The sequence below is a fragment of the Microcebus murinus genome, chromosome 10 (assembly GCF_040939455.1).
Source record: "Microcebus murinus isolate Inina chromosome 10, M.murinus_Inina_mat1.0, whole genome shotgun sequence".
NCBI lineage: Eukaryota > Metazoa > Chordata > Mammalia > Primates > Cheirogaleidae > Microcebus > Microcebus murinus.
The window spans coordinates 650,589-678,418 of NC_134113.1; the positions used below are offsets into that span (position 1 = coordinate 650,589).

The following is a 27,830-nucleotide window of genomic DNA, read 5'->3' on the forward strand; positions in this document are numbered from 1 at the left end:
GAGACAGAAAGTAGCACAGTGAATAACTGTTTAATGGGTAGAGTTTCTACTGGGACACTGAAAAAGTTCTGAAAATATATCACGGTGATGGTTGTACAATGAGAATGAACGTAATGCCACTGAATTGTACATTTAAATATAATTAAAATGATAAATTTTATGGTATATATATTTTATCACAAGAAAAAAACTCAGAGGTATATTCAAATTTGTACCAAATGGGATCATATTCATAATGTAAAGATGGTTCATATTAGGAAACTATTCATATTTTCCATCATATTAATAATTCAAAGAAACAGAAATTACAAGATCATCCGGAAGATGCTGAAAAGCACTTGAAAAATCTATTACTGATTTATAAAAGCAAGGACTGTGAGTACAGATGAACACTCCTTCCCATAACTAAGGAAGGTCCTTCCTCTGTGTAAACTGGGAACAAGTGCAGGGACAGCCAATGAACCAAGAGGACGGCGACATCTAAAGACCCAGAGGCCCGTTTTCCACATTTTAACATTTCTGAGATCAAGATGAGTCTCACAACTTATGTTTCCATCTTAAATTATCATTATTAAATTAATGGTGTGTCTTAAAAAATCAATGGGACTTTTGTGGGAGAACCTGCTGGGGAAAGACCATGTGTGAGCCACATGACAGCAGCTCAGAGAACCAGGAACGCATCCACAAAGGTTCTGAGTCCCAGATCACCTTTGTATGATTCTAAAACCAGAGTACTTCTTTTAACAGACATAAAAAAGTGAGGACTACGCTGTAATTTGAAGTTGCAAAGGCAATCTTTGGAGGAAAAAACATACAATAAAAAATTTGTAAGAAGAACAAAGAGGGTAGTGTAAGTGAGCCACTTCTACACCTCCCATGTCAGTCAGTAAAGACTAATGTTGGTAAATGAAGGAAAGATGTAAGCTTATTGTTCAAGTGACTCAAGTATCTGCCAGAAGAGCTAAAAACAGAAACCAAGAAGAGCATGAGGTCTGAGGTGTGGAAGTGCAGGAGGGGAGCGAGGAGGGAGGTTCCGCTTTCCATTTCAGAGCCTGTAGGCCAGAGCTTCCTGCGGGACTTTGTGCAATAACAGAAATGTTCTCTATTTGTGCAGCCCAATTTGCAGTCACTAGCTACATTTAGCACTTGAAGTGTGGCAAATGAAACTGAGGAACTACTTTTAAATTGTATTATATTTACTCTTTTTAATAAATTTAAATAGTCGCTCATGGGCTGGTGCTACCATACTGAACAGTACAATTGTAGAATTTGAATTATTTTATTTTTATATGTACACATTATTTTTTAAATGTGTGAAAGATGACATTAAGCATTAAGATGGCATTTACTAACTATAATGGTAATAAAACGCATCTCAAGAATTTTTTTATTTATTTTTATTATTATTATTTTTTATTTTGGCATATTATGGGGGTACAGATTTTAAGGTTTCAATAAATGCCCATTTCCCCCCCTTCCCCCACAAGTCTGAGTCTCCAGCATGTCCATCCCCCAGATGGTGCACATCTCACTCATTATATATGTATATACCCGCCCCCCTCCCCCTCCCCCCTGCCAATTTTTAATAAGCAGTTAAGAGCCCAGTAAGTTTTTCAGCTTCCAAGATACATTTAAAAAATCAACACCTATTCTATATAGGAAGAAAAAAATTTGAAAATACAATGTAAAATTATACTTATAATGGAACAAACACACAAAAATTATTGGAAATAAAATTAAGAAATCTGTAGAACCTAAATGAAGAAAACTATTGAACTAAAAAAGAATACAAAGAAAGGCTTAAATGGACAGACATAATTATTTGTGGTTGGGAAAGACTCTGTATGATCCAAATATCAATTATCCTAAAAGGAATCTATAAACTCAGCGTCAATCAAAGCAAATACAAGCAGAGATGGAAAAACAACCAAAAATTTCTATAACTCACCAAAAAATTTCATCCAGAAATAAGAGTAGGAAGGGAAACCTCCTTACCATCTATTACAGGAACCATGTCACTGAGGCCCATAGCACAAGCCCTCAGGACTGACCATCACATTCATGTGGGATTCCAGTGTGTGATACAGGAACCTTCCAGATCAGCAGGGAAAGAATAAGGGCCTCAGTGGAATGACTGGTTACCCATTAGCAAAGAATGCCTGGTTTGTTCTCTGTGCACCAAAATAAATTCCAGATTAAATATGCAAATGTTGATAAATGATTTTCAGAGAAAAATCTGAGAGAATACTTGTAATAGGAAGTGTTATGAATAAGCCTCTCTAAGGATTCCTGCAGAGTCCAGAAGCCACATAGAAAAGACCCATTTAACTACATACAATGAAATTCCATAAAACAAAGTCAAAAGACGACCTTGGGGAAAATGCCTACATTTTCATATAATAATTTTCCTTAGAAAGCTCTACTTTCCCTAATAAGTTAATGTACTTTAAGGCCTAAGTGCAAATTAAAGTTATGAGATTGCTTTTCACTTATTAGATTAGCAAAGATTTCAAAGATTAATAATATCCACAACATTGTCAACACTAGGTAATAACTAGTCTCTCATTCTGCTCCTGAGAGTATAAATTAGTACATTACTGGGTGTTAATTTGAAGATAACCATTAAATTGTTAAATCTGCATACCCCTTGACCTAGCAATTCTACATCCATTAATTTATACTATAAAAATCTGTTTTTACATAAAAAAGGAAGTTGCTGAATAATAGTCTAATTATCTCTCCTAATCAGATAACAAAGGGTGCAATAGCAATCATTCTTAACAACAATTTTTAAAACACCAGAAGAACAGAACTAGACCTGTTCTCTTCTAACTGTTCTCCAAGGCATGAATTTACAGGTAAACTTCACTTTCTGAATTATAAATTTCTATGCTTTTTGAATGATTTACAATGACCAACATTTATTTTTTCAAACAGAAATCATTACAAAATATAAGCTGGGTGAGGTGGCTCACACCTGTAATCCTAGCACTTTGGAAGGCCAAGGCAGGAGGATCGCTTGAGGCCAGGAGTTCAAGACCAGCCTGAGCAACACAGCAAGATCTCCATCTCTACACAAAATAGAAAAATTAGCTGTGTGTGGTGACACATGCCTGTAGTCCCAGCTACTTGGGAGGATGAGGCAGGAGGATGCTTGAGCCCAGGAATTTGAGGTTGCAGTGCGCTAATGATGATGCCATCATACAGTAGGTAGCCCGCACAACAGAGACTCCGTCTCAAAATGCATGTGCGCTCGTGCACACACACACACACACCCTAATAAAAGCAGCCCCTCGAATGCATATTCTACTCACTCCCTCTTGGCTAAGTCATGTCTGAGAGGTTAACTAAACAAGAGAAAAGCAACATGATGCCCCATGGTGAAGACAGATTGTTTCGAAATGAACTCAGATCTTACCCTGATTGCTTTTAGTCCGTTAGACACTTTATTCTCTTCCACAACTGCAATAACTTCCTGTCCAACATTCAGGAGCACTTTGCCAGTCACAGCTTCATTGGAGAAGTAGATCAAATCATCAATCATGCCATAATCACTGCAGTACCTTGTCACAACACCTTGTATGGTTTTCAACTTAGTGTCACCTGAGATAGGTAAACAAAGAGGTTACACTGGCCACAAATGCAAGCCCACACTACGATTAAGCCCTAGAGGGAAAGGCAGAGAACTCGAGTGACCATCAGGGACAGGAGCCTGACACGCTGGATTTGAGAGACAGAGACATTGCCCGGCAGTATCATGTTCGGAATGTAGTGTTTAGGAGGCAGATAGCCAGGTTCCTCTGAGGGGCACAGGTGGTGGACGTGGTGGAGAAAGCCCTGACTCCAGAGCCTAGGGCTCTGCCTGTGTTCGACTCCCAGCTCTTTTACTGCCATTTGTGTGACTCTGGACAAGGTCCTTAACCACTCTGTGCCTGCTGTCATCTGTAAAATGGAGACAGTAATTATAGCTACCCAAGGGAGCTGTTGGAAGGGTTAAGTAACAACACATGTGCATGTATAAACCTCCGAGTGGCTGACACAGGTTAGGGTGCAGCATGAATTGTTACTTGTCAGCATCTGGGGGTCATTAACATGCAGTTATTACAATTATTTTCTTTCATCACTGTCACCAGCCACACCAGCAGTCTCAGAAGACTGGGGAATGTCTCTATAAATATGGCTCTGGCAGAGGTTCAGGGCTTGGGCAGGCTAATCTGGCCCAAGCCCTCAGCCACTCAGTGACAGATCAGGAACCATTGCTGCAGCCACTGTCCTCTGAGTCCTTGATGCACCTCAAGAGACATAGGAAAAACCTCGGGTACCCAAGTCACATTACAGGCATGGAATCCTAGTGTCCTGTGGAGCTGGAGCTCAAGCTGTCCTTGAAAGCCAGTAGTTTACAGATGAAACCAGACCAACGAAGCAAACTGCTCTCGGTTACAAAGTCATTTACTTGCACATCTGACACAGATGGCCTTTACCACACTGCCTTCAACAACTGGCAACATTTCTGATGCTGTTTCTGGCTTCTCTTGTGGAGAATTCCACCTTTTTTATGGGCTAAAGAGAGCAACTAGGGAATCACTATTGTGAATTCAATTCCCCTATAGGACAAATTGGGAGAACACATCAGTAAACTTGGGAGGAAGCTGCTGCGTAATTCTGAGGGCCAGGAAAGGGGCAACCTGCCAAAATTGTAAGTACACCCTGGACTTTAGGAAGATGGGTTCAAAATCGACTTGAAGAGAGGAATGTGATTTCGTTACATTCTGAAAGGACAATTTAAGATGGCTGAGATTCTCATTTTTCAGAGCGTTCTAAACACACAACTGCCAAGTGATGACAATGACAGAGAAAAGGGAAAAATACGTAGAGACTTTTTTTTCACGTTACTTGGCACAGATACGAATTCAAAGCGGAAATAAGGAAAAACGGCTCAATAGTGGCACAGACCTAAAAGGACACAAATGTCCAAAAATCATGCAGAATGCTATGTGTAGTTAAAAAATCTTTTTATGTCACGCTGGACAGAGGGAGAGAGACGACCAAGGAGAGGACGTGCCTTAATTTTAGAACTGAAAAGACAACATATGACGTCACCATTTCTCAAACTGTCCCCATTCTACCGAAGTTCCGTGAAACAAGTGCGTTAAAAGGAACACCAAGCGCTGATTTCCCTCATTTCACCCATACACGTGGAAGGCACGCGGTAAGGACGGGAACCGCAGAGGCGGGTGTCAGCCCCACAGATGTCCCTGGGGCAACGGGCAACAGCGAGGCCCGCGGCTCTCAGGTCGCCCTGCCCTGACGCCCCCCGCCCCCGCCCGGCCGGCCCGACGCCTGGCAGGACCAGGCCCCGCGCCCACGCCCGCGGCACCTTCCGCGAGCTCCAGCCCCGACCGCCCGGCCTCCTCATCGGGGGCGTCCGCCTTCCTCCAGAAGAAGGCCACCAGCTTGGCCGCGAGGCGCAACATAGCCCGCCACCTCGCCCGCCGCCCACGCACGTCGCACTCCCGCCGCACGCGGCCGGCGCAGCTGCGCGCCCTTGGCCAATGGGGTCGCTGCGCCTGCACCTGCGCCTTCCTCCCACTGCCCTGGACCAATGGGGTCCCTGCACCTGCGCCTGCGCCTTCCTCTGCTGCCCTGGGCCAATGGGGTCCTAGCGAGTGCCACCAGCATAGCGGTTAGAGGTTGGCGGTTGGCCTCTGTGGCCACGTGAGGGGGCGAGGGGCCCGGTGGGAGTGACGTCAGAGTGAGGGTCGGAGCGCGCGCATCTGCATCCGGGGCCTGTCTTTCCCGGCTGTTGCCGCTAGGTAGACAGATGGCGGCGGGTCGGAGGAGTCCGACGCCATAACCTGGGTCTCGCGCTTGGCCCTCAGGTCTCACTCAGGCGGGATGCGCCCAAGTCCCCTGGCAGCGGATGGCGTCGGCTCTGCGGTGCCCGGCGGCCCATGCCCCGAGGCCCGGCCGCTCCCCGCCCAGGCTGGGGGTGACGGTATCCCGGCCCTGCGGTGGGTCGGTCCCAGAGCCAAGGCCGCGCGGTCTCCTGTCGCCTGGAAACAGTCCTGAGCCCTCTCTGCTACTGAGCGGACGCCTCCCGGCCTAGGGGGCCCAGAAACACCTTAACACCGAGTTCCCGCCATCACCGGCAGAGGATAAAGCACAGTTGGGTGTGTGATTTCCTTTCACGAGTACTCACGACTCCTGTAGCTCGAAGAATACGTGAGTCTGACCACCCCGCTCGGTGTGCAATCCTGTCCCCTTTTGTCTCTTCTTGGAAGCACCAGAGCTCAGCTTCCCACCCAACCTGTGGGGATGGCTGCCCCGAAGGCTGCTGCCCTGTATGAGAAATGGAGCTCTCTTTTTTCCAAAGCACAAACCTCGATAATTGATTTTTAGTTAACCCCATGCCCACAAGTGCCTGGTTCCTGGGTGCCCCACTGCGCCCACGCTCCAGACATGCACCTGCCTCACCTCCCGCCTGCAGCTTTTGCACAGCTCTGCCAGCGTCCCCTGCTTCCTTCTGCACGATGCCCACACGCCTCCCTCTCCCTGGGGCCTGCCCTGGCTCCGAACCTCACCTCTTTCTCTCATGGGAAGAATGGAGTGTGCTGTGTGCGGCACAGTAACTGTCTATCCCGTGTGCTCCTCGCTCTCGTTGCAGCGTGAACGCATGTGGCCTGCTCTGCTCACTCCGTAAATGCTTACTGAATGGCTGTGTAAATGTGGAAGTGTGTGGGGACCTTGGCAGGAGAGAGGGAGGAAGGGCCCTTTAGGAACAACAGTTTGAAGACGGTGTGTGAGAACAGGACTTGTTCTAGAAACCAGCATTGCCAGCAGGAACAAGGACCAGAGGGGCTTGCTCTGCAACCTCTGACTCAAGGCAGTGTGTTTGCATTTCTCAGTGGAGAAGAACTTTGGAAAGGCACAGAAATGGTGACATGTGATTAACATTCTCTTTTCAAACAAAAAGAAACAGAAGGGTCAGTCTGCTCAGATCAAATCCCATTAATCCTGTTTATTGCTTTAAAAGACGTCGGTGAAGAAGTGTGGGAGGTTTCTTGTCTGTTCACAATAGCTCTTGGCTCCATAGGTTGTAGTTTGTGAAAGTTATTTCTAATCCTTCTTGCTTAGTTGAAACTAAGACAATGGACTATCCCATGATTTGAAATCTGAGGACTCTGCCCACATTTAATGTGGGTTCACAGTTTAAGGAGCTGATTTTTCGGAACACTTTGGCCTTTTTACAATGTGCACAAAGAATCTGTCGCTGTAACTGTCAGGGTGCCAGTGTCTCTGGGTGAAACATTCATGTCCCTTTTCTCTGCTTGCTGAGCAGAAATAAAGGATGCAGCGGGACCGTGCCTGCCAGCCACTAGGGCTGCCCACAGGAACCGCCAGGGCTGAATCCTGAGCAGGCCAAGGGCCATGCCGGCCAAGTGAGTGCGTGAACCGTTTGTGTGACCTTGTGAAGGAAGCTTCCATTGTGTGGTCACGGGGGATAGAAAAAGGCTGCTTGAAAAAGACGGACAAGACCTTTGAACAGAAAGTTGCTTGTTTCAGAAACAGGACCTGCTAGGACTGTGCACTTGGTGGCATCCCATTCCTAGGTGCGCTTCTTTCTTCTGAGGCACCCATGGTGGCGCCCGGGACTTGGGGTGAGTGGAACCCAGGAGGCCCCTTTCTTTCCCAGTTGGGCTAAGACTGCTCTGGGCCAGTGGTTACACAACAGCTCGAGAAACAACCAACGCGAACGTTCCTAGGATCCACTCAATTCATCTCCTCATTGAAATTCAGGAAGCGGTTCTGCCTCCCCTGGCTTGGGCACAGTTTTGCTGAGCTTTTGTTCCACTTGTGAATAGTTCTCGCTGGAAGCCCCTCACCCACATACCAGTGCTCCCAAGGCCGGAACAACAGGGTGGAGGCGAATTTGCAATCTCTGCTTCAGTTTCCACCTGGAGCAAGCTGCGTCCACAGCGTGTTGGGGTCGCAGACGGAGCCGCTAGTGGAAGTCAGAAGGCATTGTACGCACAGGACCAGGATCAATGAGGCTAAATTTAAAGCCTAAAATCGCCCTGAATCCAGAACATTGAGGTTTGTTTTACGAGGAAAATGATTTTACTCAGTTTTAAAACTAAATGCTTATTTTTTTCCCCTTCAAATTTGCAGCACTCCAGTGTGAGCAATATTTCTTTGTTAAGAAAATATTTCTTGAAAACAACTTACTGTAATTGAAGTTTTTCCAAAGTGGTCAAAGGCGATGATAATTTCATAAACAACTCGTGACACTGGCCGAAAGCTCTAGCCGTGGTGTCACTGCTCTGGCCGGCTGTCCCCCAGGGCCATGACTCGGGAGGAGCCGTTCAGGGAGGACCTGGCCTATGACCGGATGCCCACGTTGGAGAGGGGTCGGCCGCACCCTGTGGGCTACACGGCAGACACGGAGCCTAGAGACCTTCAGCTGTCCAAGAGGGTGCCCCGGTGCCTCAGTGACAAGGCGGGGGTCTTCTCCGTGTTGATGGGGGTGAGTAGCCTGCCCTGGTCCCTGAGGGTCCCCTGGGCTGTGTGGCCTTCCTAGGTGGGGCGGGGGGAGTGGTGCTGACCCATCCTGCTGCTGCGCAGCCCTGGGTGCCGACCTGTTTGTTTTACGTGTTCTCTGAATTATTTTTCTCAATTCCTGAGTATCTGGCACTGGCCCTGATTTGGCCTCTGGGCTGTGGCTATGTCCCCCCAGGGAGGGACAGTCCCGGGGCCACACTGAATCCACAGGGCTGTGTACCGGGCCAGGGTGGCCTCTAAGACCCTTGACTCTTGGGGGGGGGTCGTGGAGGGGAGTCCCCTGCAAAGGGGCCACAGGGCTGTAGCAGGCAGGGCAGCACCAAGCAGCTGGGGGTCTTCCCTGGGACCCTGGGACATTTCCCGGGTACACAGATACAAGGATGCCTAGATGATCAGCGTCATTTTGGCCAGAGTGTGCCAAGAGCCAGCCCTGCCTCCTGCCAGGGCCTTGCCTGTGCGATGCCCTTGTGGCCATAGCCACCGACTCTCGGGGTCCTTTCCCAGATGGCAGCTTGGATTAGCTTCTGCAGCAGTGGGACAGGCATCGTTGTTTTCCAGGCTGCTGCCCGGACCTGGGGGTGGGTCCTGAAGCCCCTGGAATCGCACGTGTTGGGTGTCTTCTGGGGAGAGGCTCTGTGACTTGCTTTAAGTGTTGCCAGACTCCCTCCTGTCCCCCAAAATCAGAGTCCATGCCCTGACTCTCGGGGAGGCCAGTCCATTTGTGGACTGTGTCCGCCCTGCGGGGAGGTGTCCAAGCCAGGCAGGATCCAGGGCTAGGGGCAGCTGGTGCTGGTAAGGCACTGGGCTCAGAGCTGTTGAGCTGCGATCACAGGGTCAGTGTTCCTTCCCCAGGTGTCTGAGATGGGGCTACATCTTAACCTGAATTCATATCACTCTTTTGCAGAGTTGCCTTCTCGTGACCTCGGGGTTTTCGCTCTACCTGGGGAACGTGTTCCCCTCTGAGATGGATTACTTACGCTGCGCGGCAGGCTCTGTAAGCAACATTCCCCAGCACTGGCTGGCAGTGCCCAAGCTCACTGTCGTGCACTTGAGTTTCTTTGCTCTGAGATTTACAGGTTTCTGTCACTTGTGCCTTGTTCAGAGTCTCTGTGTGACTTTGGTTTCAAATAAGATTTACCACTTGTGAGAATTATTGATGGAGCAGGTCTGAATCTCACCCCGCAGGGGCCTGTGCAAGAAATAGCACTTTGATTCCGATACAGGGCTGTGTCCTGCTCCAGCTGGCCGGAACCTGCCCTGGGGTCTGGGGCTGCACCCCACCTCCTCCTGAAGCTCTGTGGGGCCCATGGGGGGTGCCCACTGGTCCTCTCTGGAGGGGAGCAGAGACGGCCACTGACCTTTGCCCCCCAGTACCCCTGCCCCCTCCTCCCCAGGGCGCTGGCAGCTTGAGCACAGAGCACCCTATTTCCTGGGGTCTCGTGTGTGTCATCGGGGAGCCCTGCTTCTGATGACAGCACAGGCGTGATGCCCCGGGCTCCTGCTTCCGCCCTCCCACCTGCAAGGACAGGGTTGGAGACTGTGTCCCCAAATGTCTCCAAACAAGAGCAGACACATGCTCTCCTTAACCCCGTGCCACACCCTGTGTCCCGGGTCTCTGGGTCTTGGGGTCTCTGCTCCCTCAGAACGAATCTCCTTGGGGGAATGTGACGCTTCTCCCTGCTGCACTCTGGAAAACCTTCTCTTGGGCTGTTCGTCCTCCCCTGGGACAGCCCTCCCAGCCTCTGCCGCTGTCCCTGCTCACCCCCTTACCCCCTCCTTCCCAGCCCTCGGCCCTCAAGGCCCCCGTGTGGGTTCCACGCCGAGTCCGTTCCCACCCAGCTGACACCCGCACAGGCCACTGTGGGCGTCCCCCGCCTCCCGCCTGACCCTGCTGTGCTCGCCCCTCACACGGCTCGGTTCTGCCCCCTCTGGGGCCCATGGCCTGACCACCTGGGCCCACCTGGGCCGCCGCCCCAACTCCTGGCCTAGGGGTCGCAGCGGGACAAGAACGCCCTGAGTAGATTCTTTTTCCTTTTTGGGTAACTCTTCAGCTAAGACCGTCCCTTGCCTTGTGCTTTCATAGTTGCATCCCGGACTTCGAACCGCGTCCAGCTAGACTAGTGTTCATTGTCAAACGTCTTCTAGCTCATCAGAAAAATAAAAGCTTTTCTCAGAATAAATTATTTTGAAGCATCCGGGGGCTGTCCTACGTCAAGCAAAGCCCCTGCGTCAGGTGGACTGGCAGTCACGTTGTGATGAAGCGATTCGGATCATTCCGGAAACTAGAATGTTACATTTATCAAAGTGGCGGCTGTGGCCTGCAGGGGTGCGGGGACCCGTGGCTCAGCCGCTCTGGTTTCTTTGCAGTGCGTCCCCTCAGCACTCGTGAGCTTCGCCGTCTCCAGGAAAAACATCAACGCGGTGAGTCCAGCCTGGGCCAGTCCTCCGAGGCCGACAGTTGGGGTGCCGAGGGGGGTCCCAGAGGTCGCACTGAGACTGTAGGGCTTCCTGCCCTGACCCCTGCCTGCAAGAGGGGTGGGGAGAGGCCCTCACCTGTCACCATCTTGACTACTTTTAGTTAATGATCTGAAGTTTGGTGGTGGTGTTGCTTTCGTTTCTTTAGCGATTCCAAGAAGCAAAACTCCTCCTGTCTTATTTTGCAGATTCCCAACTTTCAGATACTGTTTGTTTCCACATTCGCTGTGACTACCACGTGTTTAATATGGTTCGGATGCAAACTGGTTCTGAACCCGTCAGCAATAAACGTAAGTGACTGCGAAGCTTCATGGCCGTGACGGGTTTCGAGCTCGGGGTCTTGCGGGGGACGCCCAGTGTGGTGGCTTCAGCGCGGGTGTCATGAAGGTTGTCTGTTAAGTTAGAAACATGTAGTTTTTATGTTTTTTTTTTTTTTTTTTTTTTTTGAGACACAGTCTTACTGTGTTGCCCAGGCTAGAGTGCCGTGGCATCCGCCTAGCTCACAGCAACCTCAAACTCCTGGGCTCAATCGATCCTCCTGCCTCAGCTTCCCGAGTAGCTGGGACTACAGGCACATGCCACTGTGCCCAGCTAATTTTTTTCTATTTTTAGTTGTTTGGCTAATTTCTTTCTATTTATGGTAGAGACGGGATCTTGCTCTTGTCAGGCTGGTGTCAAACTCCTGAGCTCAAGCAATCCTCCTGCCTCGGCCTCCCAGAGAGCTAGAATCACAGGCATGAGCCACTGCATCTGGCCAGAAACATGTAGTTTTTGTCATGTCTTTTGAGTTTGACAAATGCTGAGAATTGTATTGATGCTGCTGAAGGAAAGCATTGTCTTTCTTGGACTCTTTTAATTGCTTCTGGTGGATTTACTGATACACGATATTTTTAACATGTCTTTTAAAACACTTCCTAAAAATCAGCAGTGACGTAAGGGCACATCTCATCAGGTCTGTGATGCTGTTGATGGTAAGACACGGTCGTCTTTTGCACATGTAAGAAAAACGGGAAAATGTTGTCATTTAAATTATGACACCAAAAGAGAAAAATCTCATTTCAAACCAGGACCTGATCAGAGGTGCCTCTAAACAAGCCACCTGCTTTGTGTGAAATGCTGAGCACGCTTCCTGCAAGACCCGGAACAGCATGTGGGGTCTCTGAGGACGACTTAGCTCGTCTTGTGAGGCAAGAAAAACAGAAAATGAGGCACACGAGGAACCCAAACTGCCATCATGTGCAGGAGGGTTGATTTTCCACTGAATTAGATGACTGGGACTGTGGAGGTTGTGTGGCAAGGCTGCTGGATGTGAAAATCGGTGAAAAACATTATTTCCACCAGCAAGGAAAAATCAAAAGTGTAGTTTAAAATGCAGGTATCAGCCGGGCGCGGTGGCTCACGCCTGTAATCCTAGCACTCTGGGAGGCTGAGGCGGGTGGATTGCTCGAGGTCAGGAGTTCGAAACCAGCCTGAGCAAGAGCGAGACCCCGTCTCTACTATAAATAGAAAGAAATTAATTGGCCAACTAATATATATATAAAATTAGCCGGGCATGGTGGCGCATGCCTGTAGTCCCAGCTACTTGGGAGGCTGAGGCAGCAGGATTGCTTGAGCCAGGAGTTTGAGGTTGCTGTGAGCTAGGCTGACGCCACGGCACTCACTCTAGCCTGGGCAACAAGCGAGACTCTGTCTCAAAAAAAAAAAAAATAAATAAAATAAAATAAAATGCAGGTATCATTTTATGGAATTAACATATAAAGTTCCTGGAAATACATGTAGCAAAAGATCTGCAACACTGGTAGAAAATGATGACACTTTCTTGTTAAAGACGCCCTCAATAAATGAAGGACCGGACCGTGCTCGAGACCGGAAGTCATGGAGAGGGAGGTCCTCTCCATAGTCAGAGCCCCGCAGGTCTGCGTACGAACCCCGGGGTCAGGGCAGGGGGCCCCCCTTGGAGAACAGCTTGGGGGCGCACCTCCCCAGAACCGGGAGTTACTAGAAGGCTGTCCCGGTAAGCAGGCTGTCTTGGCGCAGGCAGAGGGACCGTCCCTGGATCGGGTTAGCCTGGTGGTCCCATCGCCTGTGTCCCACCCCAGACCTGCGTGGCTGGGAGCACCGTTCTGTCCTCCCAGACACAGGAGCACACAGTGAGGAAAGGGTGATGGGGCCTCCTGGGATGGAGAAAGGGTCCCCGGTGTATGGGAGGGGCGCCCTGCAGTTGGGCAGAACCAGGTCCGTGGTGAGAGCCATGGGGAGCTGGGCTCAGCATGACGCCCTGCCGTGGGCCTGCACCCTGAGGACGCGAGGGCTCCGCGAAGACCCTGGAGAGCATCTGCTCGCACACCTGCAGCTGGGCAGGTGCTGGAGAAGGTCGTAGCAGCCCCGCCCATCAGAGCAAAAATTGTAAACCCAACCAGTGTCCGCCCCCCAGAACAGCACCAGCACGTGACGGGTGCCCAAAATCACAGGATGAGAGATGGAACAGATAAATAAATGTGCAGAGATGCAGAGAACCACACCCACCAGCCCTCCACTGGGAATATGGCCCAGCGAGCGGCAGAATCAGCCCCCAGGTGCAGGGTCCCCCATCGGGCTCCAACAGTGACTGAGCATCAGCCACCCAAAGCCACGTGGACAAGCCTTAGGAGCCACGCCTGAACCACTGGTGCCCAAAAGCAACATCTCATGCAAGCACACATGTGCTTGGTGAAATAGAAAACCGTGACGTGTCTCTGTGCAGCCTGTTGGGGGATTCCCTGTTAGCCCCTCACCGGGCCCTCTGAGCCTGGACGAGGCGTGGCCCCGGGAGTCCTCCGGGAAGTGTGTGTGGTCGTCCTGTCCCCAGACTGTGCCCGGCTGCGGAGCTCGTCTCTCCTCGCTTCTCCCACCTGCCCACCACACCGTGGGGCTCACACCTGTCGCCTCTCCCCATGGCTCTGAGCCCATGTGGGCACCTCCGCTGGGCCCTTCTCTGGGGACGGGTGTCTGGACCCTCCCCTGTATGTGGGCTGGCCCAGACAAATTTGTTTGGTGGCCTCTGGGCCACAATTTATACCTGTTTTCCATTTACCAGGAGCACCAGCCTCTCCCACATTGGTGTCCTCGACTCGCTACCGTTTTCCACTCTGATAGCCGCAGTGACAGCTACTCACTGTTTAAGTCACGTTCTCCCACCGTGTTGTTTCGAGCACCTCCTCCTCCTCTGCTTGTTGCCTTCCTGGGCTTCTTCCCTGTCCATTGCCTGCACTTTGAAACCCAGCTTTTCTTGTTCACAGGAAGGACTTGCTTTTAGGTAATAAGTTAAATTCCTGATAGAAATGTTCCTGCTGGCAGCTCTTGCGGGATTTTCTGGTACTAGGCAACACCATGCTCCTCACCGAGATGGCTTCATGGCGCACCTAGAACCCTGTCGGGAAACATCCCTCCCACTTTTCCGCTTCACTCTTCTTTTTCAAAGTTGACCTTCTCTCCTCCCTCCCTCCCTCCTTCCTTCCTTCCTTCCTGTTTGGCAGGCTTTCAACCTCCACGCCCGGCTGATTTTTCTATTTTTTGTAGAGACAGGGTCTCGCTATTGCCAGACTGGTCTCTAACTCCTGGCCTCAAGCGATCCTCCTTCCTGGGCCTCCCAGAGTGCTAGGATTACAGGCGTGAGCCACCGCACCTGCCAGTTGATTTTGTGTCTAGCAACTTTGCTGTATTCTCTTATTCTTACGGCTTTTCTGGGGATTATGTTGGTTTCTCTGTGTTGGAGATCTGCCTTCTGCATTTCACATTCCTTTTCCAACCTCATGTCTCTTCTTTTGTGTCCTTTCTTTACAGCTTTGGCCGAGATCCCGGGACTGTGTCAAACGGTAGTGTATTCCTGGGTCCCCCTGTCTCATTCCTGGCCTTCCTGGAATATATCTAAACATTTTCATTTACTTTTTGATACTAACTTTGGCCGAGTTAAAAATGTTCCCTTCAACGTCAGGTTTGCTATGAGTTTTTCATTTTAGAAATGTAAATATATGTTGAGTTTGATACAGTGGTTGCTTTTTGGTATGTCTGAGGTCTTTCCTCACCTGGTTAATCGACATGGTGAGCTGCACTGGTGGCCATGGCTGGTGCTGAGCCCCTGCAGGGCCCCTCTTGACCATAGCGGCATCTTCCCAGCGACCTGGTGCCCTGACTGGCCGGCGCTGTGCTGAGGGTCTGTGCGTCACTGTTCCTGAGTGCAGGGGCCTGTTTCTTTCATCCGGTTTTGGAATCGAGATTATAGTGCTTTCTTCTTGGTTCGTCTATTCCCTCCTGTGGTTCTGCGAGTTGTTATTAACACTTTATATATTTTGAGGCTCTATTGTTAGTCGAATATGGTTCTACATTCTTTTTCTTTTTTTTTTTTTTTTAACACAGTCTCGCTCTGTTGCCCGGGCTAGAGTGCCATGGCATCAGCCTAGCTCACAGCAACCTCAAACTCCTGGGCTCAAGTGATCCTCCTGCCTCAGCCTCCCTAGTAGCTGGGACTACAGGCATGCGCCACCATGCCTGGCTAATTTTTTCTATATATTTTTAGTTGGCCAATTAATTTCTTTCTATTTTTAGTAGAGACTGGGTCTTGCTCTTGCTCAGGCTGGTTTCGAACTCCTGACCTCGAGCGATCCTCCTGCCTTGGCCTCCCAGAGTGCTAGGATGACAGATGTGAGCCACTGCACCTGGCCCATTCTTTGTTTTCTAAATTTATTTTTGAATTATCACACAGCTAAATTGAGTTTTAAAACATATAGTTCTATGAATGTTAACACAGGCATATAGATTTATGTAAAAGCAACCTAGTCAAGATCTAGAATAGTTCCATTCCAAATACCCCAAAAACTTGTGTTTCCAGTTTCTGGCAATGACACACAGAGTTTACACAGATGTTTGTGTACGGGTTTACGTGGGAACAAAGGGGGTTGAGATTGGAGGTCGGCAGACTCCGGTCTGTCTTTGTGTGGCCTTAGAGTTAATGATGGTTTAAAAAGCCAAAGAAACCCCAGAGACCTGTGTGAGACAGAAGCGACGGCATGTGTCCACCAGGCCTAATAGCCGGCCTCGGGCAGAACAGGCGGCTGCCCACGGTCTGGAGCCCCGCACGGGCGGGCCTGTCAGTGAGCCCGACTGTTGGGCGCCAAGGGGCAGCCCGGGGAGGATGGCGCATGGCGGGCTGAAGTGTGCGTCTACTCCGCAGATCAACTTCAACCTCATCCTGCTGCTGCTGCTGGAGCTGCTCATGGCGGCCACCGTGATCGTCTCTGCTCGGTCTGGCGAGGAATTCTGCAAGAAGAAGAAGGTGGGTGCAGCTGCCGGCCCTGAGCAGCAGAGTGGAGGGGACGTCCCCCGGGGCTGGCATGGCAGAGGGGAGGTCGGGTGTCAGCGCCTTGGGAGGCGAAGGCCAGATGCCGCCTCCCCGGGTGCCGTCCTCTGGCAGGATGGCGCGGAGAAAGAGCTCCTGGAGATCTCTCTCGAACTGGGATTACTGAGATGGAACACTCTTCCCTGTAGGGGTGGGGAGACGCCCGTGTTTGAACTTTGCCCTCAAGCCTGAGACCTGCTGCCGAGTGTGGGAAGGTGGAGTTTCGAGCACAGGCGGCGGCAGCCGGGCGTGAGAGCAGAGCGGAGCCGCGCGTCCTGCGCATTCGGCGTGACGATGTTCTGTTTCTTTCCAGGGTTCCATCTCCAGCAGCACCCATGTTATGGAAGAAGTGACGTTTCCTGCCCGGGTCCTGAAATCCTACTCGGTAAGGGAGACTGGTCTCTGTTTTTTCCCTCTTCTTGTTGTTTTGTTTTGTTGAGGGGGCGAGTTGCAGCTGGATTGAAGCATCGCGTTTATTTTTCAAGACGACTGGGACAGGGCCGTGCAGGCTGTGGGCGTGGGCGTGGTCATCGTCTGCCAGGGTGCATTCGGTCCATTTGCTGGTATCGGTGGCGACAAAACACCTGATCTTAAAAGGTGCCCACGTGCCTTAGGTTTCGGGGGACAGGGTTTGGTGCCGCTAGAGGCACGGTCACAGGGGGTGTCCTGGCTGACACTGCTGTCCACGAGGAATCCCTGAGCCCTCAGCGTCCCCCCTCAAGCTCAGCGTCCTGGCCCGGGGTTGAGTCACATGGCCGCTCTCCCGCGACCCGTGTGTGTCTTTGCGCCCTTTCTGCTTTCCTGTCCTTGGCCAACCTGCTCTGTCAGAGAATGAGCTGCTGGGAGCGTTCTGTCTGAGTGCGGCGCTGCCAGTTCCCTCTGTGACTCAGCGGCTTCCTGGCGTGTTTGGTTGCGCGTGTGTGGAGCCGCTCCCTGGTCATGTCCTGTCATCACTCTCAGCAACCGGAGTTACCTGCAGTGACGCCATGTGAAATCCATGTCAGTGGGTCTAAGCGTGTCCATGACCCTCTGGCTGATAACCCGCCCGGTAGACCTTCGTCTCTGTTCCTTCCCACTTCCCTTGCTGTCCCATTTGGTGTGGTTCTCATAGACGGCACACAGCTGCATTTGACGTTCGGTCATCTAACCTGTCTTTCTTTCTGTAGCCTTTTTTTTTTTTTTTTTGAGACAGAGTCTCACTCTGTTGCCCAGGCTAGAGTGCTGTGGCGTCAGCCTCGCTCACAGCAACCTCAAACTCCTGGGCTCAAGCGATCCTCCTGCCTCAGCCTCCAGAGTGGCTAGGACCACGGGCATGTGGCACCATGCCCCTCTGATATTTTCTATTTTTTAGTAGAGATGGGGGTCTTGCTCTTGCTCGGGGTGGTCTCAAACTCCTGAGCTCAAATGATCTTCCTGCCTCGGCCTCCCAGAGTGTTAGGATTACAGGCGTGAGTGCCCGGCCTCTCTGTAGCCTTTTGGAAGTGCTTGCTGACTTATGCATCTCTACTTTTAGCATCTTTTTTGTTCTCCATTTTACCCTGGGCTTTTTCTTCTCTGCTCCCCGTCCCTCCGCCTTCTTGGGAAGTGGTGGAAGCGTCTTCCTTCTTTTTCCCTCTAATGTTGCATTGCAAATTTAGCATTTTTCAGTATTCTTTTAGAGGCTGTCTGTGACCTGCCGCCTGCCTCTGGCAGGCCGGCAGCATCCATGCGCAACAGTGCGGGCCCCGAGGCCCACTGTGGCTCGTGCGTCGGCGCTGTGCCCTTCACTGTGAGACGGCGCAGTCTCCCGTCTGCCTCCTCCAGGTGCCTTTGCTCCCGTCTTTTGCATTTCACCCTTTGCTTTAGGGTCTCTTGAGGGAGCGTCTGCTTTTGACGGGTCTTTCAAGAGTTTGCTGGTTTCCCCTTGGTCTCCCATGACGATGCGTGGGAGAGGATCCAGGGTGGGAGAGGATCCAGGTGATGGTTTTCCCTGAGCGCTTAGTCGTCCCGCCGTCTGCTGTGCCCCAACTGCCATCCCTCATGGGCGGCCTCCATTTCTGAGTTTTCCGTCCTGTGGTTGTGATCTCTCTTAGGTGTCGCACGTGTCTGCCTGGGGTCTTGTGCCTTCCGAGGGGACAAATGTCCTCACGCAGACACCAGCCCCTGGCCCTCTTGCCCTGGCCCTGCATTGGGACCTCACGGCTGTTCTCCACAGGTTTTGAGTGTTTGTCTCCTTTCCAGGGCAGGGGTGGGGCTTCTGGGGGTCCTGCCTCTCCCCCCACCACTGTCGGGGAAGTACCTGCATTCGTTCGGCTTCTCTGGAGAATAGGAGCATCGAGGGGAGCCTCTGCGTAGGAAGTTCTGCTTCAGGAGAGCGCGGCGTGGAAAGTCACGCTGCCAGGGAGCTGGGGCTGGGGCTGGGCCTGGGGCTCACCCCCCCCCCGCCACAGGGGCAGCCCATGGAGCCACAGCCTGCCCCAGGGCTCCATGGTGGCGTCTGGGGTCGTCCCCGCTTCCCAGGTTTAGGTATAGGCCGTCTTGTGCCTGGTGAGGCAATGCTGTCCCTTGTCACCCTCCAGGTCGTCGAGGTGATTGCGGGCGTCTCCGCCGTCCTCGGGGGCATCATCGCCCTGAACCTGGATGACACGGTCTCAGGCCCCCACCTCTCGGTGACATTCTTTTGGATCTTAGTGGCTGTGAGTACACCCTGACTGGTCCCCTGGTCCTTCTGCCACTGGCCAGGCCACACAGGCACCTGCCACAGCACGGGCCACTCCCCGTGGGGGACATGGGTCACCGGGCCTCTGAAGGAGGGGCCATCTGCCCTGGGAGCTGCAGCCCCGCCTCCGTGGCTTCGAGGCTTCACAGGGTCTGACCCTGAAGAAGCAGCTGCCGGTCTACAGCCTGTGCCCAGCAGGGGGTGACAGAGGCCAGGGGACCCCACCCCACAAATGGGGACCAGCAAGGCGTCTCCGGGTGCCATCACAGGTTGGACCCTGGATCAGGAACAGAGGCTCTAAACAGAACTGTATCATGACAACTGCAGGAATTTGAACATGGCCCGTATGGGATGATGCTATTGAGTCCACGCTGTCTTGGGTGTGGGGCTGCACTGAGCAGGACGGGTTGTGCCCTGGGCTCGGCCCGCACTCGGGAGGACCACCCCCGGCCCCCACCAGCCCTGCAGAGCCAGGCAGCCCAGGGCAAATGACGAACCACGCCAAGATGGGAAAGCACACGTTTAGAGTGTTGCCTCTAAGATGTTTCCTTTTTGTTTGTTCTTAGTGTTTTCCAAGTGCCATTGCCAGTCACGTGACAGCGGAGTGTCCCAGCAGGTGTCTGGTAGGTGAGGGCTTGTCCCCTGGTACCCGTGGGCTGGGCTGCAGCCTGGCCATCCCCTCCACAGCCCACGTTGCAGCTGCAGCCTTGGGAACCAGGCAGCTGAGGCTGCCTGGGCAAGGCAGGGTCTGCAGGGAGCTGGATGCAGCAGCAGGAGGGCGTGAGAGGGGAGCGGCCCGAGGAGACCCCAGGGTGAGGCTGGCGCCACCGCCTAGCAGAGGGATTGCCTGCAGGGGGTTTCCTGGGCAGTGCCCTGTCTGTGGACAAGCACTCCTGTTGTGACAGACCTCCCTGTGACCAAGCAAAGGGTATAGGCGGACCAGCCCCAAAGGCTGACCATTGTTGGTTTGTGACGGCTGCTAAATCAGGGCTGCAGCACCCCGAAAGGCGAGAGCCCCCACTGCACGCAAAGTACGGCCTGGACGCTGGGGCCTGTGTAGCTTATTTCCGAGCCTTGGCGTGGACCTCGCTTCCAATGCAGGAAGATTTCAGGGAGGTCAGAGGGCCAGATGTCACAGCCATGGAGGGGTGATCCGTGCAGAAGTGCTGTTTTTCCAAGAGTGGAGAATTGTGCGTGCACTTAAAAACACTTCTGTGATGCTCTGCTTTAAGTTAATGGCCAAAGGTATCAGCAGAGCTGCACATGGAGTCCAGCGCTCAGGATTGTGGGCGGGCGCGGGCTCTGGCCTCCCCCCACCTCCCTGCAGCGGCGGCTCCCAGGCGCAGGGCCGGCCGGCCGGCCGGCAACGCTGCTGCTCTCTGACCAGGTGGAGGTGCTCATCGCCGTGACCAGCCTCACGGCCCCGCTGTTGGCCACGGCCTCCGGGTACCTGTCGTCCAGCGTGATGCGGGTCGTGGAGACCTTCACAGATTACCCGCCGGCCATAAAAGTATGTGTCCTTTTGTTTTATTTTAAAACTCTCCAGTGAGGCAGTGCTGCTGAGCTGTTGGCCTGCGTCTGAGGGAGGGGCTCATGGGGACGTGGGCTCCATCCTGGGCGGTGGACGGGGCAGCTGCTGGCAGAGTTGGCTTTGCACAGTCTGCTCTGGGCGGAGCTGGCGGTAGCCTAGCGTGAGGAGGGATGGTGTTTCTTCTTCCGTGTGGATGACGGAGTGACTCTGCCTGGTCCCCCGGCCAGCGGTCCTGCCTCCCTGGCGGGCAGGGCCAGCTCTGCCCTGGCGTCCACCCAGGCTGCGGCCGGGCCACTCTGCCCGTCCCCCAGCCCTGGATCCCAGGTTTTCTCTGCCCTGCGGGCACCCACGGGTGAACAGAATCTGTTGTCAGGGTTTGCGAGACAGTCCGTTGGGATTCCTACTGGAATCGCATTGTGTTTATGAGTTTGAAGAGGTTTGACATTGTGACTTTGAGCCTTTCCAAGATGTGATATATTTCAAGAGGGGACTTCTTTAGAGTCTTTCGGCAGCTTTGCACAATTCCCTCCGTCAAGAGGGGACTTCTTTAGAGTCTTTCGGCAGCTTTGCACAGTTCCCTCCGTGAGGCTCGGGCACTGCTGCTAGGCTGAGGTGTGGCCAGAGGGAACCCATCCTACTTTCTTCCTGGATGCACCGTGCTCGGCCCCGCCCCACGGCCGTGGCCGGGCCCCCAACAGGGAGCCACTGCCCGGGCCCCAGGCTCACTGCTTCTGGGGCGTCGGTGCCTCCCAGCTCTTGCAGTGGGCAGAGTGGGACATGGATGTTCTTAATGACCATGCGTTTATATTGGTGTTTCTAGTTCAGATTTAACTTCTAGGGTTTTTTTCTTGACTTTGTTTGCTCCCCTGTCCTTATTCCAAAAACCGTGTTTCCTGTAACATTTAATATCTTATTACTACTTGATTTTTGTCTTACAACACGCATGTAGCTGTTCTCAGTTCCAGTATTACCACCAGCTGGGTGAGCCGAGACTTCCTTTCGGCCGTTAGCATGAGCCATGTTGGGAGGGACAGTCACACGTTGTGTGTGTTGATGCCGTGGCCCTGACACACCGTGAGGCTTCGTGGCTGCTGCTAGTATTCCGTTTGGGGGCTTAGTGCTTTTTCCCCTGTCGTGGTATTTTTAAATATACAAACGTTTACACAGCTCAAAAAGCCAACACCGCATACAAGGTGGACTCGGGCATGTTGTGGTCCTGGATCTACTTGTTCCTCTCAGATGCCACTGTATTATTTTTATTTTTCTTCCTTTCTCACAAGACAGGCTGCTCACTGTGATCACTATTCTGTACTTTGCTTTTTTTTTTTTTTTAGCTTAGTAATGATGCAGGCGTTTCACCAGTGCTCAGGGGGTCACAGCCCTGTTCTCTCTCGTGGCTCCTGCACACATGGCCCAGGGCACGCAGCCGTCCCAGCGACGGCAAGCATGTCATTTCCAACACCTGCTGCTGTGAACAGTTCCTCCAGCAGCCTGTGTGCACTTCACCGTGAACCTGTGCAGGTGCCTTAGGATGACCAGCGAGGAGAGGGACTGCCGGGCAGAGGGCGGACACGTCTGTTATGTGTTAATGGCTCCGTCCCTAAATGTCCCGTTTCCTCTCCTGCCAAGGGCACCAGAGCACGCACTTCCTGGTACCCGCCAGACAGCGGCTCTCTCAGACCTTCTGTGACTCGAGACTGCAGGGACCTTTGACTGTGCCCTGGGGCGTTTGAACTTCTTTGCCAGTTAGCACTGCTGGTGTGGTCCGCATGTTTCTGTGGGCATCTGAGAGCTCCCATGCGGGCAGGGAGAGCCGTCACTCTGACGGCAGATGCTGACAGTGGCCTCAGCCTGGCAGTTCTTGGTTCCGTTTGTCGAGGTGCTTGTCATGTGAAAGCTTTTTTTGTCTTTATGCAGCTAAATTGAAGGATGCTTTCCTTAATTGCTCTGGGTTTTAAGACCTGATGAGAAAGGGTGGGACACGTGCGTCTGCTGGAGTTGATCGCAGTCAGATCCCTGCCCAGTCTGGGTCTGTCTCTGCACTTCCTGTTTCCTCCCCGCAGGCCGTCCTTGCGCCTGCGCAGCCCCTCTCTGCTCACACGGGTTCACGGCACGCTTAGTGGCCTGCAGGGCCAGGCACCCACTTGCTGAGTGCGCTTCTCTTCAGGATTGACCTGGCTTGGAGTTTTTGTGCAAAGTTTGGAATCAATGTACCTGTTCTGGAGACTGCAATGTTGTCTTTTTTTTGGAGACAGGGTCTTGCTCTATTGCCCAGGCTAGAGTGCCTCGGCGTCATAGTGGCTCACTGGAGCCTCTAACTAACTCCTGGCCTCAAGTGATCCTCCTGCCTCAGTCTTCCGAGTAGCTGGGACTACAGGCATTAGCCATGCCCGGCTAATTTTTTTCTGTATATATTTTTAGTTGGCCAATTAATTTTTCCTACTTATAGTAGAGACGAGGTCTCGGTCTTGTTCAGGCTGATCTCGAACTCCTGGCCTCAAGTGATCCTCTGGCCTCGGCCTCCCAGAGTGCTGGGATTACAGGTGTGAGCTGCTGCGCCCGGCCCAATGTTGCTATTTTTTTATTGGGACTACCTTAACTGTATGGATTAACTTGAGAAGAGTTGTTCATTCCGTGACGTTGGATGGTGCTGGGCTCTGTTTTGTGCTTACAGTTAGTTGCTTTGTCTTTCCCGAGTCCAGGGCTGGCAGGACGCCCGTGTGGCACACCGAGGGTCCCAGGTGCGTTGAGGGTGTTCTGACCCTGGGACTCGCAGGCCACAGGGACTCGCTTCAGGCTCCTCCATCCTCTCCCCGCTGGGCCCCAGCGCTTCCTCCTGCCTTCCCTGCAGCTCCCTCTGGCTGGCATTGCTCAGTCCCCTCCTCTCCAGCAGCTGCTGCTTGGGGATCTGCAGGTGGCCTGTGCCCCTGCCTGGGACCCCGTCCTCTTGCCTTCTGCCGAAGGCCCTCATGGGCTGACTCTTGTCAGCCTCAGAGCGGGTTTCCCACTGATACCCTGAGAAGGTTGCCGTCCCCTGGGCCTCATACGCACACCCCCCTTGTGGCTAGGAGGCACAGGTGGTTTTGCCGGTTTCCTCGCTGACCCTGTGGTCGCTGGGGCGGGCTGGGGTGGAGGGGCTTGGACACCTGCAGCCAGCGCCACACACCGGCTGGTCCCTGGGCCCATCCACCCCCGAGAAGGGCCCTCTCACGGCATGCCCTGCCCACAGCAGTCCTACGACCTGCTGCTGCTGCTCCTGATGCTGCTGCTGCTGCTGCAGGCGAGCCTCAACACGGGCACTGCCATCCAGTGCGTGAGCTTCAAGGTCAGCGCCAGGCTGCAGGCCGCACCCTGGGACGCCCAGCCTGGCCCGCAGGAGCGCCCGGCCGCAGAGGTGAGTGGCTCCCGGGCCCACGCTCTGGCGCCTGCCCTGTCCCTCAGGACTTGGCCTGCCACTTTGGGGCTTTAAAGACACCACAAAAGAATCTAGAAGAAGTGAAATATTTTTTAAAAAATTCATTTTTAACAAAAAACAACTAGGCAAACCCAAACCCATTCCTAGAAAACATGACGGACTCAATGCTTTCAGTTCTGCTCTTATAAACACAGGACTGGGGGATTTGGGGTGCCTCCAAAGTCTCCTTCCTGCCCCTGCTGGGGACCCCAGCTCTGCAGGGAGGGGGCACCCACCAGCCAGGGGGGTCCCTACAGATGGGTGTTGATGACCTCTGGCTGGCAGGCTGGAGGGGTCATGCTGCCCTTCTGCCTGGCTCACGCCACCTGGACGATCCCAGCCCCCGAGCCCTGCCTGTCACCCCCACGACTGAGAGGCGAGCTGCCTGCGAGTGTTTTCCCCGGGCAGACCTGTGCCTGCCTCCAGGGTCAAGTGCCCGTGACAGATGTCTGCACGGCACCGGCAGACACCTGGCCCGTCCTCTGGGCCCCGTGGCACCAGTGGGGGGTGTGGTCCTGGGTACCTGGCCACCACCTGTGCCCGGCACACCGCCCTCCCCGTCTGTGCTCTGCCTGCTGCAACCCGGGGACACCCTTGCCCTGGGCGACCTCAACAGTCTGCACCCTTTCTCGGTGCCGTCCCCTGCACCCCTGCTTCCGCAGATGGCTTCACTGTCACTTTTGCCTGGCTGTGGTCAGGGTGCCCGCTGGGGTGGCGGTGACTGGGCCCACGAGGTCTACCTGGCTCTGTGCTGTGACCGCCAAGGCATGTCGTCAGGTGGACGAGCTGCTCTCACTGGACCCCTGGGGCTCACGGTGCACGGCCGGGGCTGCACGGTTCTCCCTTTAGTCTGGGGGCGCTTGGTCACCTTGCCCCCAGTGTCCTCTTCCTCAGCTGTCAGCACATGCCCCCCGCCTGGGCAGCCTCCCCCCATGGAACCAGGGCAGGGCTGAGGGAAGACCCCCAGGCTCTGCATCTGCGGGGGACCATGGAGGGCCCCAAGCCAGGGACGGGGTGGCTCTCAGATGGTAGAGAAGAGGCCTTCGCCTCCCCTAGAGGCCCAGGGGTTATGTCCTCCCCTTCCTTCGTGTTCAGAGAGAACGGCTAAAGTTAGGGGGCCCGGCAGCCGGTGTCTTCCTGCCACGCAGGCGGCCCGGTGGAGTGACCACTTTCCTGTCTTGTCACAGGTGGCCAGAAGCCCCGGAAAGGAGTTTGACAAGGAGAAAGCCTGGAGAGCTGTAGTGGTGCAGATGGCCCAGTGACTACAGCACAGGGAAACTGAGTCGCAGTGCGGGCCTGGCCCCAGTGCACTGCACTGTGCCTACGCTAACTGCGCCCGGGTGCCGCCTTCTAACACGTCCGTGTCCCTCCTGTGAGGGCAGGGCACGCTGTGAGGTGGCCTTTTCTTGTCTTAGGGTAGTTTAATTTTGAAATAGGCAAGGGGTTGGCTCTTCTGTGCCCTGCCAGACTGGTCGGTCCCGCCCTGCTCGGTGGCCTGGGCTCCCCGGCCTGAGGAAGGGCATGGGTCCTGCCCGCCGACAGCCTGGCTCGAGCGCAGGGTCCCGGCGCAGCTTCCCACCTCCCTCGCAGCTGGGCCGGGGCCGGGTCTCCAGGTGTCGGTATCTGGGCAGACACAGACCCCGAGTTCTCCTACCACCCTGAGCCGGCTCCCTTCGTCGGCTCTTCCCGTGCCGGCCCCACTCTGCCAGCCCGGCCTGGGTCGCACTGGGAGAGGCCCCGCCCTGCTTTGATGGAGCCGGCTGCTGAGCACCGTCTGCTGGGCAGGAGAGCGAGGCTGAGCACCTCTGTCCTGTGCAGGATACGGGGCTCCCCCCAGAGCCCGGACACGCAACACGCAACTTGGACGGCCGCTGCTTTTCCCACGTGAGAGCCACCCCCAAGTTTCTGCGCTGTCTTCACAGTGAGCCCTGGTCCACGTCCCCAGGCGTGGCCACGCCCAGTGCAGAGCTTCACTTGGCCACCGTCAGTCCAGTGTTCTCTGGGTGTGGCCGGGCCCGAGGCTCTGGGAACTGGCTGGACTCACTGGCCTCAGTGTCTGGGGGGGCCAAGGCTCTCCTCCCACATTTGCTCCCCGGACTCCTCACGGGGTCATCACTGGGCATCTCAGCTCTCTGTCCCTCCCTCAGCAAGTGCCTCATCCTCATCCTCACTCACCTGAGGTGTGGCTGGGGTCAGGGGTGTTCTCTACCTCCGCTGTTTCGGGGTCTTGGGGCACTCACACGCCCTCCGCACAGCCCACGCGGTTACTGCCCACCTGCCAGGCTGCAGGGACCGTGTGGGGGTGACGTTAACATTGGCTTCGATTGAAATCACGGCCAGGAGTTGCCCTGTGTGCCACCTCCTAGTGGCACAGACAGCAGTAAAGCCGCGTGAGTTGGGGGCACTTGCGAAACCAGGAGCCTTGTTAATTGTTGAGTAATTATTTCAGTCACAGGCCATACCGCAAAGCAGTTTTCTGGTAGGAGATGAACAGCGGCGTTCAGAAAGACACGTTGCTGTGTGCTGAGTTGGGAAGCACTGACAGGTTCCCCGGGGGCCAGTGGGATGCACTTTGTGGCCTGGGGCCTTTAGGGTCACGACCTGGTGGTCCCGGGAGATGAGGACTGGGTGGTACCCTCCCAGGTTTCTCACTTGTGATGGGAGTGATGCCAGCTGCCAGGACACCCTTGATATGGGACAGGTGGCTCAGTATTTTCCATCAGAGAAGGAAGGCGGCAGACCCCTGAAAGGTGGGCCAGAAGCAAGGACAGAGCCAGGGCCACGCAAAGGCTTTGGCCACGTCCCCAAGCAGGCTGCTCCACGGAGAGGGCACTGCCCCTGCCCGCCGGCACCTCTGAGCTGGGGGGGCTGCCACTCTGCCAGCTGCGAGGCATGGGGTGGGAGCACAGGGGTGTCGAGTGGGTGGATGCCCTGGGGTGTGGGTGGGGGGACCAGAGAGTTCAAGTTCTACAGAATCAGTCACCCGGGCAGTTAATCCTGGCTTGCACTTTAGGGAGCTTAAAAAGTCCAGACAAATGGGGTTTTAGAAAACTGTCTTTCAATTTACATTTTTGTCTGATGCAGTTTAATACCCGCTTGAACAATAAATGCTAACATGAAAATACAGCCTGTGGCTGTTTAATGCTGGTCTCAGGGACAGGCTGCCCCGAGTTCTGAAGAACGAGAGGTGGAGCATGCGGGGTGGAGGCCAGGCCCACCCTTGCATTCACTTTTGATTTGTGTAGCCCAGAGGCCCGTCTGGACCGGGCAGCAGCTTTCCTGGGGTGAAGGCAGGAATGGGCGGGAAAGACGTGAGGCCGGGAGGAAGAGCCTCCCTTTGGGGTATCTTGGGAAGGTAAACACAAAGTGGATTTCAGGTCAAATAAAGATGACATCTGGGTTTTAGAAAGTTACTATGAGAGCGCGGAGGCGGGGGGGGGGGGGGGGGGGCGGGGGCGCTGCCAGACCAGACCAGAGGTGGGCTGGTGGGTAGCGCTGGGGACCCTGGCCGCATGGACGGGCTCAGAACATCCGGCCGGCGGGCGTTCCTGTGAGTGGCTCTCCCCAAGGAGCTGCCCTGGCTGGCCTTCCGTCGTCCCAACCCTCGAGGGCGCCCGGCCCTGCTCCTGGCTGACTTCCAGCAGGGAAGAGCCGGTGGGCCTGGGGGCGATGGGCGGGTGTGACCTGCGCCTCCTTTGTGACTTGGCGGGGGTGGAGGGACAGGCAGGGTCTGTGACAC

General features: G+C 54.0%; 2 protein-coding genes across 3 annotated transcripts in view; one reads left to right on the top strand and one right to left on the bottom strand.

The window, feature by feature from the left end:
- Window positions 1–5,510, bottom strand: part of MOV10L1 (Mov10 like RNA helicase 1) — a 65,956-nt gene extending 60,446 nt beyond the window's left edge. The window contains exons 1-2 of the mRNA XM_076006900.1: window positions 5,378–5,510; window positions 3,419–3,603 (exon numbers count right to left, since the gene is read on the bottom strand). Of these exons, the coding sequence (XP_075863015.1) occupies window positions 3,419–3,603; window positions 5,378–5,474 (282 nt within the window). The 5' untranslated portion in view covers window positions 5,475–5,510. The remainder of the gene's footprint in view (window positions 1–3,418; window positions 3,604–5,377) is intronic.
- Window positions 5,511–7,923: 2,413 nt separating this feature from the next.
- On the top strand, window positions 7,924–27,205 carry MLC1 (modulator of VRAC current 1). Of its 2 annotated transcripts, none has more exons than XM_012789575.3 (12): window positions 7,924–8,094; window positions 8,341–8,524; window positions 9,464–9,553; window positions 10,927–10,980; window positions 11,223–11,324; window positions 16,244–16,345; window positions 16,722–16,793; window positions 18,967–19,083; window positions 19,673–19,729; window positions 20,494–20,616; window positions 23,867–24,031; window positions 25,279–27,205. In XM_012789575.3, the coding sequence occupies exons 2-12, from the start codon at window positions 8,345–8,347 to the stop codon at window positions 25,351–25,353; spliced, it is 1,137 nt and encodes a 378-aa protein (XP_012645029.1). In that variant the 5' UTR covers window positions 7,924–8,094; window positions 8,341–8,344; the 3' UTR covers window positions 25,354–27,205. The 2 variants fall into 2 exon arrangements, with proteins under 2 accessions (XP_012645029.1, XP_012645032.1); XM_012789578.3 differs by having other exon boundaries at window positions 23,870–24,031.
- The last annotated feature ends 625 nt before the right edge of the window (window positions 27,206–27,830 follow it).

Excerpts from the sequence above, each read along its gene's own strand:
- MLC1 (XM_012789575.3), top strand. The coding sequence starts at position 8,345 with ATGACTCGGGAGGAGCCGTTCAGGGAGGACCTGGCCTATGACCGGATG. Across the intron at positions 8,525-9,463 it reads TCTTCTCCGTGTTGATGGGG|AGTTGCCTTCTCGTGACCTC; the intron begins GTGAGTAGCCTG and ends ACTCTTTTGCAG. Across the intron at positions 19,084-19,672 it reads TCTTTTGGATCTTAGTGGCT|TGTTTTCCAAGTGCCATTGC; the intron begins GTGAGTACACCC and ends GTTTGTTCTTAG.